The following is a 12,035-nucleotide window of genomic DNA, read 5'->3' as shown; positions in this document are numbered from 1 at the left end:
GAAATAATCGAAGATGGAAAATAATTTGATTCTTATAAAAGATGTCTCAAGTAGAGAAATCAAAAAGAAAGTTCATGATTTGGTTGAAAATTTTTCATTCAAATTTAAATCATCAAAATCACTTTTCGGAAGATTCAATGAAGGTAAGATAAATAGATTCACACGAAAACTAGATTCATGTATAATGTCTCAATTTATCATGAATCATTAAAAAAAAATTTAGAGTATCAATTGAATGAATCATGATTCGTATGACAAAAAAATTATCAATTCATGGATTCAAACCATTATTTCTTCAATTCATCATGCACAGTTTCAAAATGTAAAATCATCAAATATGATACAAACATTTATTTTCAAAATATATTTTCTTTTAGTTATTTCAATTTAAGTGATTTGATTTCATTCAAGCATATCCTTGTCATTTTTTGCCAAATCAAAACATATATCATCGTTAAAACTGAAAGTGTAAGATTTATCACAAAAATCTTCTAGATCAATAAATCACATAAATCATCATGTATAACTTCAAAATCTCATGCATAGAATAAAATCATCAAGCATTGTACCAAAACTTTTAATATTTTCATTACATCATTATACACCATTAAATCATCAAAATTAATTTCATCAACATAAAGAATTTTCAAGATCATTTTGTTTGTTGTAGTAATGTATTTTTTTTAAGTGAATCTAACTTTTCATGCTTAGTGCATGCAATTGTCATGATCAAATTTTTATTTTTATTTTATTTTTATTTACTAACTAATTTAAAAATAACTCATGAAAAGTATCATGTAATTTCAAAATAAAGTAAAGGGATTTCGGGTGAGTTGTTTACCTCAATGTGAAAGGCCACATCATCTTTGTTGATTTGCTCCTCGTCTTCGGATGAGCTTGATTTGTCTCAAGTCATTTTGAGTGTCTTCTTCTTTGGCAACCTCTTCTTTGTAAGTTCATTTTTAATCTTTAATTCTTGTTTTAAGAATTTTTTAAGCTTTAAGAGTTCAAGATCATCATCATCATCACTTAAGTCATCACTCAAGTGGTATTCTATTGTTCGAAGTATCAAATCCTTCCTGTTCTTTGGAAAGTTATTCTCAAGCTATTCATGAGCATTGTAAGTCATTTCATATGTCAATAATGAACCGATAAGTTCTTCAAGTGAAAAAATATTGAGATCTTTTGCTTCTTGTATTGCTATTATTTTAAGATCCCAACTTTTTGGAAAGGATCTCAATATTTTATTAACGAGTTCAAAATTTAAAAAATATTTATTATTTTTAGACTATTGACGACATTCGTAAAATGGGTGTACATGTCTCTAATAGTCTTGCTTGGTTCAATTTGAAATAACTCAAAATCATGCATTAAAAGATTTATTCCATACTATTTTACTCTATTCATGCCTTCATGTGTGATTTCAAGGGTGTATCAAATATCGAAAGTCATTTCATAAGTAGAAACCCGATTAAATTCATTTTTGTTTAAGGCGCAAAACAGGGCATTCATAGCCTTTGCATTTAGAGAAAAAGTCTTCTTCTCCAAATCATTCCAAAGGTTCATTGGAAGAGAAGATTTTTGAAAATCAAATTCAACTATATTTCATTAATCGAAATTCAATGAAAGTAAGAAAACTCTTATTCGAGTTTTCTAATATGTGTAGTTTGTCCCATTGAATATGGGAGGACGAATGAGAGAAAATCCCTCTTGAAAGTTGAAAAGAGTCATTTCTCTTGGGTGTTAAACAAAATTAGAAATAACAAGGCTCTAATACTTAGGAACGAGTCGGCACTAAGAGGTGGGGGGGAGAATTAGTGCAGTAGATAAAATCATATCGGTTAAAAAATATTTCATTTGATTAAACCCATTTCGAAAAAATATTAACTTGAAATCGTATGAAAACGTAGTGAAGGAGGAATTCAGTTTGCAATAAAGATATATAGCAAGAAGTAAATACAAACCAGATTTTTATAGTGGTTCGATCGTCATGACCTATATCTACTCCTGATTCCTCCTCCGTTGAGGCTATCGGCATCCACCATCGGTCTTCCTTTAGTAGGCGAACACCAACCACCTCTTTACAACTCTACTCTCCTTTTAATAGGCTCAAGAGAGAACCTTTACAAGTTTCACACCTCTTTTAGAATGAACTCTAAACTCTAAGATGTGGAGGGAATGCTCAACACTTTTTAAGTTTTTTCAACTATTTTTCATCGAGGATTCTTTCCCTCGTTTTACCCAATTCTTGTTATCCTAAGAAGGAAAGAGTGGGGTATTTATAAACCCCAAATGGATTCAAATTTGGAGCCCAATATTCAAATCCCCGAGATTTCAGGGTACAGGTGGTACCACCGCATGCACTGGACAGTACCATCGCCTGCAACCTGACACTGGGCGATACCACTACCCAGTTTGGTGGTACCACCACTTGACACTCTGTCATTGGGTGATACCACTGCCTGACAGCATCAAAGATCAAGTTTTTCGAGTTTTCCAACTCACAAGTGGTTCTACCGCCAATTATAGCGGTGCCACTACTTGGCCCAACATTTGGGTCATTGAATGAGCCTCTTAATGAGTCCAAATCACTCACAATTTAGGCCCAATTGGCCCCTAATTAAGTTGGCATTGTTTCACCCTAATACCGACTCAATTAGACTTAAAATCTATTTCAATCTAGACAATTATTACAAAGCTCATCAAATGTTGTCCGGTCATATCATTGGTTTGATGCTTTGTTCGATTTTTCGGCACATCGTCCTCTCTTGCAGCCTATTACCCAATCAGTCTATTGACCTCCATAACTCCGATTTCCTTAACGTAATTTTCACTCTTATTGGCTCGATGCCTGAATTCTTGGCCCGAAGTCTTTTACTAACGCGTCGACCGATCCTCCAACTCGACGTCCAATCTTCTGAGATGTTCCAATCCGGCCCAACATGATTCTTCCTGCTTCAATTGTCTCTCCTTGATTGAGGTTTCCTGCGTTACTCAAAATATAAATCAGATAAACACCATCAATTAGTTTCATCATCAAAATCTGAGATTCAAGATATCCTGCCATCATCATGAACTTAATTAGCACCTAAAATCAAGTTAGTATATTGTGTATCTCTCGGAATTCTTAGGTCATTATTGCTTCTTATGCTTCTAACGTTGCCCATAAGGCTGACACTCCCCAATCATTATTGTTGGAGTAATTACCATTACCTCTATCATGAAGGTCATTACCATCGAAATTACCACTACCATCCCAATAACGTCATTGTCGTTACCACCATTATTATCAGTAGACCTTATCTTGATGAGCTATATGGTTGTACTTAACAAATTAAGTTTCTAATACACAAAATCTTATATAAGTGATAAGAGTATATCATACTTCTTAATTTTCTAACCATAAACATAATATGCTAACATCAAGAGTAAGGCTTTGATACCACTAAATAAAAAAGATTTTAACAAGCTGACCTTATAAGAGAGGACGAGAGATATCAACCCCCAAAATGGCATCATAGTGCATCTCGATGTGTCCCACATTAATGATTGGCAATAACTGCCCTATATTATCAAGATAAAATACAAGAATAATTAGACAGTTAACTTGATCTTATCCTAGGCTAACCAGTAAAAAAAGGCTCAGAGATCGAGTATAAAAAAGAATCTATTAGCTTACGCTAAGAGAGGGTTTTCGATACACTAACTCAATCATACAGCGTACATTATTGTCTTTTCTTCTTTGCTATCTTAGGCATTAGAGAGACCACACCAGGCAACCATTGGTACCGACCTATCATGCAGGATCACCGACTACCCGAAGATATCCGGATGACCTAACCCTCTTGTGAGGAACCTTGTAACTAGGAAGATCTCAGTCCGCCTACCTGGCCATCCAGAACCTGGTCCTCACCAATAGAATGGCTATCAACAAGCAGCTTATACCGGAAGAGATGAGCCTAAACGAACCAATGAATCAACTCATCAATCTCTATCTTGCAATGCAAGGATCAGAATCATAACAATTACTTTGTTTATCCTGGATTCAAAATCCATTACAAATAAGTACATCTTTCTGCAGGTACTCTGATCATAAATCCCTAAGTCGAGTTGACATCCCTCATTTACTTAGCAAGAAAAAACACAAGGCTTATGAACATGAACAAGGCCTAACAAAGGAAGAAAAAGATATTCGAAAGCCAAGGACAGGGATCAAGAAAAGCTTCTGAGGTTTGGAATGGGTACTTATCATGGTCAGGATCAAGCAAGAAGGGGGCACTAAGAGAGGTCTCATGAAAGAATATGCTCCTTTACGGACTACTGGATTTGAGAATCCTAAGGTTTCAAAAAGGTTAATAGGAAATAGAATTTTTTGGATGAAAATTATTATGACTTCATTAATGTACATCATGCGATTCCTTAATTTGACTGAGGACGCATCATCATGATGTAATCGTCATGTTTTGTTTGTTTTTTCTTTTTTTTTTCTATGAGTCGATAATATGCACATAATTATTGTTTTTGATTCATATAGTATGGACATGCGTAAAATTTATTAAGAATAAACTGAAATTATAAGTGAGAGAGTAGAAACTATGGAGAATAGAAAAGAATGGAGGGGAAGAGTATATGGAGGTCTTATGATATTTGTACGACACAAGATTGAGAGGACATCATGTTTAGGTGTTAAACAACATATTCCACTTCCAAATAAATGAACAAAGATAATCTCTAAAGCAATACATATAAAAAATTCCACCAACTTAAACATTAATAGAGAATCAAATAAAGATAATAGGTCATTGAAACATTATGTTCCATATTTTAAGCAACAAACATCAACAAAATTTATGCCTTTGGTCTTGATTAATGTTCTTTTGATTAGGATATTTAGTTAAGTATCACCAAGTATAGGCAGGTAAAATGGTGTCCATATGTTTTCCCTTTGAGAGGAGAAAATTATACATGTCTTTGGAGTCTTTGATATTTGAAGTCTTTGGATTCGTTTTAGCACGCTTTATTCTTTGCATACTCATAACTTTATTCTCAATATAAAAAGCTCCTTTGGCACTAGAAAACTATAACAATTTGAAACTATAACAATTTGACAATGACAGTCACTGTAAAATCATAAAAATGGGACAAAGAGTGGAGCTTTCAATACTTTTTCTCATGTTTGAAGAGAAAGAATATTCTCCATAATAACTTTTTTTTGTCCAAATGACAAAAATAAAAAAAGTTACGTTTTAAAGAAATATTATGGGATATAACAGTGTGCATAAAAATGTTGCCCTTGTTTTGTGAATAGAAATCATAAATGCAAAATTGTACAAAATAAATTATGTTAATTAGTCAAACTAGAAAAATAAAAAATTGACTTACAAGTCATTTGTTGATAGTTGATCCATGTCATAGAGTCAAGCCGATATAGACCGCTTCATAAAGAATTTCACTTTTTAAGAATCTATCAAGATCAATCACATGCAAAACAAGTATGGAGAACGTGCTCAATATAATCACTCTAATGTTGAGGTCTTATGTGAGGATCTAAAATAAATTTGTAGAATTTGAAGTATAAGTGAACTCCTAATTATGGAATAGAGGAACATGTTTCTGAAATATGAAATATTTTAGAGAATATTTTACTTCCTAACTCGATATTGTGATGGATCAAATTAGACTCCATCTGTCGAATTAATCTCAAATATTGATATATTATTATTTTAATATAGGATAAAATTTGATCGATATTTTTATCTAATTATAAGAATGGTTTGGATAAATAAGAATTAGTTAGACCGGAGAATGAGAAAAGGTAAGTAAATAAAGAAAAAGAAGAAAATAAAAGTAGAGCTCGCAAAGAAGAGAGGATGCGAGCATATATATATATATATATATATATATATTACTGAGTCAACGATTAATTCAGTTTTGGTAACTATACATGAGGGTACAATTCAGAACAGTTCCTTCACTGACAATATTTTGCGTAGGCTATTTGTGACATGCCTATCTCACCAGAACGAGATTCAATCCAATTTATCATTGTCTTAGATGAGTTGAATCACTTCCGGCTTGTGTCATCGACAGCGTTGCTTTCTTTTTTATCGGTCAACAACAATGACATAAAATAAAAGCAAATTACTGGAAAGCTTCATAAAAGGAGTGGTAAGGAGAAAATAGAGATTTCAAAATAAAAATAAAGATGGAAAGTCTTGAAAATCGACTGATGCAATTATATAATTCCAAATTGCTAAGCAATTTCATATATATATATATATATATATATATATATATATATAAGAAATTCCATTCTTTTCCTTAACGCAATAATCGTCAGGATTTAAAATTTATTGCTTTACAGGAATATAAAATTAATTTTTTTTATCATGTCACGCATGTACGGTTCCCAACGAATCTTGGACAGCTGCACTCATGGTAATCTACATCCTCTACCGTTTGTTGGTGGTCCCCGCAATCTGACGGCGGATATTCAGAGAACAAGTTTCAACTGCGGTCGGGGAACATATCTAGCGCATCGTTCACCCGGCTTCATATTTTACCGACCCTAGGACCCACTTGATGATTCATTAATCTTGGAGAACGAGTCGTTCGGAAGGTACGTCATGGTCGAGTAAACAAAATGTTTTCGGGGTACAGAAATATCTCTCTTCGGAATCGGCGATCCCAGGCACGTGACGAATAATCCTACCGTTCACGACGCCCATCTCTCTCTCCACCGCGCGATGTGAATCAAACGGCGAAGCTCGACGCTAGTATTGCGGCTAAGAACGAGCGCCGAACGGGAGAAGAAGAGAATATCTGATCACCCATCACACGATTTATTCCAAGGGTCCAAGACTTTACGGCGGGACCCAGCCGTCATCTGCCTTTGATTGGGTAGCCATAGTGTGTCGAATTTATTGTGAGGATCTAGAATGGAAGAGGGGGAAGGTATCGTCGGGAGCGAATGGACAGAGATCACGCGGATCGATGACGTGTTTCGAGGAAAAGTCCCGTCCCAACTCCTATGTCGCCCTCGGTTCCCAACCATCTCGAGCCGTTGGATTTTGATTTCCCCTCTACAACGCCTCTTCACGCACCCACCACTCTTCGCCCCTTCTTATCCCTCCCCTCCCGCCCTCCCAATGCCTTCTTGACCGATTCGTCATCCCTCTCCACCGCTCCGAGCCAAGAAGCCCTGATCTCACGGTAAAGTTCCGTCCTTTTCTCTCTCTTCCCCGCGATCTCTTTCGGGTTTCTTTGGTGTTTTGGGATCCCCGGGAGATTCCTGCCCGATCTGATCGTTTTTGCTGCAGATCTCGCCATGAAACGGGGTAAATCGAAGGCGGATGCCCCCAAGAAGGCCGATAGCAAGTGAGAATCTGTTCTTCTTGCTTGTTTGCTTGGTGGATTGATCGGTGTCTTGAAAAATTAGGGCTTTGGAATCTGATGGTGATATTTTTTTGTGATCTTTTGGGGGGTTTATTCAAGACTTTCGGTCAAGAAGGGACCGGAACGGGCTAGTAAAAAGCCGAGGAAGTCGAAGGCGGACAAGGATCCCAACAAGCCTAAGAGGCCTGCCAGCGCCTTCTTCGTCTTCATGTGAGCTCTCCTTTCACTTGCTTGACTTTTTCTTGGCTGTCCTTCCTATTCAACTTTCGGATCTAAATTTTTTTTGCTTTATATGATGATTTATGTTTCTCCTTTTTGGATTGTCAGGGAAGAATTCAGGAAGTCATTCAAGGAGAAGAATCCGAACAACAAGTCGGTCTCTGTGGTAATATTCGTCTTCCTCTCTCTCTTGCAGATCCATTTTCTGAGAATTTGAATCTTTTTGTTGAAATAAAATTCCACAACTAGTTTGATCTCTCAATTTATCTGTCTTTTTTTTTTTTGTTAAAAAACCATTAATTGCAGCTGCTTTAATCTAATTAGGTTGGTAAAGCCGGCGGAGACAAGTGGAAATCCCTGTCAGAAGCTGTAAGTAATTGTAGCTTTTCTTTCTTTTTTTAGTTAGACTGTTGATCTTGCTAAAATTATTTACCTGAGCAAAGCTACATGTTCGAATTCCAGGAAAAGGCTCCTTATGTGGCCAAGGCGGCTAAGTTTAAGACGGAGTATACCAAGAAGATAGCTGCATATAATAAGAATCAGGTAGAGTTCTCAAATTGAATTTTTTTGGTACCCTATTTTATTTATTTGGAGATTAATTATTTAACATTTCTGATGATGGTTGACTGAAGTCTGGGGGAGGAAGTCATGCTGCCGGGGACGAAGACGAGTCTGACAAATCCAAGTCTGAGGTGAATGATGACGAAGAGGATGAAGAGGGAACCGAGGAGGTCTGTAATCATCAAAAAAAGAATTTCTAAGGTTGTTGAGTTGCTATTGGCAAAATTTATATGCTAATCCTATGATTTGATACTGTCTTGGAACAGGAAGAGGAGGATGATGAGTGAGGGAATAGAAGCAAAGGCTCCTGTGGGCTGTGTTATCCTTTATTTTTTTTTTTTGCCTTTGTTCTAGTTCCTATTTGAAGCAGGACAATTCTATAAGATATCACTGTCTTCTATGATGGCAAAGCCATGGCCTGGCTCTTCGTCACTAACATGTACCTAATTTCATCTAACGCGAGCTAATTTAGGGCCCACTTGACCCGGTTCTTGCCCATTATTGTGGTGGTTTATGCATGAGTGTGTGCTATTCAGTTGCTCCAGGTGATAGGAATATTTTGTGATTGATCAATAGCCATTTGGTCTTACCATCTACTTGATATTTGATGTGTGGTGGAGGCGCATTTACTGCTTTTTTTGTTGGCTAATAATTGGTGTTTAGGAGCCTGTCTTAATGTTCATCATTTAAAGAGCCTTTTAAATAGTATGGGGTGACCCAGTATGAGCTGTAGAATAATTAATGCCACCACCAAGTCTCCATCTGACAAGGGCAACACAGTACGTATTGCTTCGCCTGCTTGCTGCGGTAAATGGTGATTTTAATTTCTGTTGTGCTATTCTAAATGGCGTGTCTAACACAATCTAGTAGTTTCCTTCGAGTGCAATAGAAGAAGGTTATTTACCACCTCAAATTATGTTCATCGGCAATTAAATGGGTTTAAACCTGAGATGCATGTAGCTTTCGAAGTATTGCAGTAATAAGTGTAGTGGTTATTGGAAAAAGGAGAACAATAATTTAGTTGTTTGTATTCTTTTTCACCTTGGGTCACACCATATTGATGATTATTTCTTATGTGATGCTCGATGCGTTATGCTTTTTTTCCATGGCCGACCTGCTGAAATCAATTAATGTGGCACCGCGTGAAATCGACAAAACTCTTTATTGTTCACTACCCGTATAGCGACACGCAATTTTATTTCTTTATTATTAATTTTCTGTTATCATATTTTAGTATGAGGTTGGCGAATTTTAGCAATCTTAATTATAATGGTATCACGATTTCAGCTTGCTAAACATAATATTTATTAATGCTCGATTCTGTTACTGCAACACAAGAAATAATGTGATTGCAATTATCACTTGAGACTTTTTTCTTACATATCTAATCATTTATTCTGTCCAAAAATAATATGTGGCTTCCGTAGCATAGTGGTAGTGCGTTCGCTTCGTAAGCGAAAGGTCGCGAGTTCGATCCTCGCCGGGAGCTGATTTTGTTTTAGTGACTCCTTATTTTTTTTCTTATTTTTTTAATATAGATTTTCTTCTAAATTTTCTCTTTTTTATAGATCAAATTGCAGATTCTACCGGATAGAAGAATGGGCAAAGTTTCTTGTCCCCCTGTTAATTTTTTCTTCCTGATTTTCCTATTATTTAACTTATTTATCATAGAAGAATGGGCAAAGTATCTTAATCTTCTAATCTCCCTAATTTTGTTTCTGCTTTCATGGATTTTTTCTTCTAAATTACCGTATGTTTCCTTCTTCCTATTTTCCCTCCCACTGTTATTTTTTCCTCTAACTTTTTTTTTAATTTCTTCCTGTTTTCTTTTCCCCATATTTTGTATTCCTTTTTATGTATTTTTTCCTTCCAAACTTTCCTGATTTATCTTTTACTATATATCAAATTGCAGAGTCTACTAGAAAGAATAATTAATGAAGTTTTCACTCCACGTATTCATGTTTTCCTTCTCAATTTCCCTGCTACTGGAATTGTTTATTATACATGTTTTCTCTCTCCCTGTTTGTCTTCCCAATTTTCCTATTTTTCTTTCTTTCTATTTTTCTCTCCCCTTATTGTTTTCTTTCTAAATTTCCCTTTTTTTTTTCTTCCGTGTATATTATTTTTTTACTAAATTTGCTAATTATTTATTCTATTAATTTATCTTTATCCTTTTGTAGATTAATTTGTAGATTCCTTTTATATGACGATCTTAACATTAATTTGTAGATGCTAATATTTTGGGGAATATACATGTTTTTTAAGTTCCTTTTTACTTCATCTGCCTCGTGTAGGATGCAAGATTGGGATTTGGAGCCGAGATAGTGCTTTTTAGCACCGGTTAAAACTTGAACCTCATTAGTTGGAGTACCTTTGAGGTCATTGACCTTATTATTGTTAATTTAAAATCTCTTAAGTATATCTCTAACCGTAAAACCTCTATCGATCCTAATCTCACAATAATTAGACGAGCAAATCGGTTGGTAGGTAATATTAACACTAACACTAAAGAAACCTTTATGCAAATCACCAATCTTAAATAAAGAGAATATGAAATGATTCTCATGGATGATGAACACACTGCTTTTCTTTGCCTTTGTAGCAAAATGGAAGTCCTCAATAAATAGTATATCTTTTACTAGTGGATTAAGGCTAAAACAAGTTAGCTTGAGTGGGTGACTGTAATATAAGATGTTTTTCACATACTTATATAGTCTAGGAAAAGAAGAATTAGTATAGAAAAAGAAGAATCACATACATATGCTTGTGAAGAATGATAAGATGAATCATCTGATCATAAGAAAATACCTAGAGAATTTGCTTGTTGGTGTAATGCTCTTTGAAATTCCTTTGATGAAACTTGTCCCATTACTGGGAGAGAGTGTCTTCAACATTACTTTTTTCTAGATGGGGAAAGATAAATCCCTAAGGTTGGATAGTTTTATCATTGAGTTTTACTTTGACCTCTGGGGACAAACTTGAGAGTTTTAGATCGATCACTTTATGTAATGCAATTTAAAAACTCTTTGCTAAAACCATTGCTAACTAATTGAAACCCATTCTTAATGGATTTGTCGATCAAAAGCTATCAACCTTCATGATGGTTAGAAATATACATCATGATATTAGTGACATACTATGTCTAAATCTAATTATAAAAACCCTTTTCACACTATTAAAATTCAGACTTTTCCAAGGCTTATGACAGAGTCTCTTAGGTGATTGTTTTTTTTTTTTAATTTCAATTACTCAAACATTTTGTGAAGAATACGAAACAAAATTTGTAGGTCTGTCTTCGACAAAAACATCCCACGAGACATCCTCCTCCCTATTGCGGCCAATGATAAGGAGCTCTCTAAGTGCAAATGTAAATTCAATTGATTGAAACTAGCGACTAGCAATTTGATATCAGCAACTATAGATCGCACGGGCCACGTCACAAGGCGTTAAAATTCAGATAGCATATTTAGGAGATTTAAGCAATTTGATCGAATTATTTATTAGGACTGTCTCATCCACTGGGCTTCCTGTAGACTCGCATTCAACGCTTCTCCCTTGGTCTATATTGGTGAAGCCACATTGCTAGCAATGTACCCTGCAGCTATCAATTGCTACCATCCATCACCACGGAATAGACAATTCATGCACAAATAGAAACTGCTTCAAACGAGACATCACAATCTAAATGAAACCCATCTTGACATTCATTATTTCTAACTTCTTGCACTCTATTTTTACTCCTCTCAATATCTTTGTTAATACAAAATTGGTTATTCTACAATCCTCCTCTGGATAGAAGAACTATTGGCATGCTAGTTGTAAAAATGGGTATCATTTCTAGTTAACCGTAACTGTCACAA

At 35.2% G+C, this 12,035-nt stretch overlaps 1 protein-coding gene and 1 non-coding gene across 2 annotated transcripts; both read left to right on the top strand.

The window, feature by feature from the left end:
• Positions 1–7,079: 7,079 nt before the first annotated feature.
• Positions 7,080–8,653, top strand: LOC103998530 (HMG1/2-like protein). The gene is made up of 8 exons (XM_009420018.3): positions 7,080–7,212; positions 7,320–7,377; positions 7,495–7,605; positions 7,723–7,780; positions 7,939–7,983; positions 8,077–8,157; positions 8,247–8,345; positions 8,442–8,653. The coding sequence occupies exons 2-8, from the start codon at positions 7,328–7,330 to the stop codon at positions 8,460–8,462; spliced, it is 465 nt and encodes a 154-aa protein (XP_009418293.1). The 5' UTR covers positions 7,080–7,212; positions 7,320–7,327; the 3' UTR covers positions 8,463–8,653.
• Positions 8,654–9,592: 939 nt separating this feature from the next.
• On the top strand, positions 9,593–9,664 carry TRNAT-CGU (transfer RNA threonine (anticodon CGU)). The gene has a single exon. It is a non-coding gene; the product is annotated as a tRNA-Thr (tRNA).
• Positions 9,665–12,035: the final 2,371 nt, after the last annotated feature.

This window comes from Musa acuminata, chromosome BXJ3-9 (genome assembly GCF_036884655.1).
Source record: "Musa acuminata AAA Group cultivar baxijiao chromosome BXJ3-9, Cavendish_Baxijiao_AAA, whole genome shotgun sequence".
Lineage (NCBI taxonomy): Eukaryota > Viridiplantae > Streptophyta > Magnoliopsida > Zingiberales > Musaceae > Musa > Musa acuminata.
The sequence above is the reverse complement of the archived record's forward strand: the minus strand, read 5'-3'. Positions and strand labels throughout refer to the sequence as shown.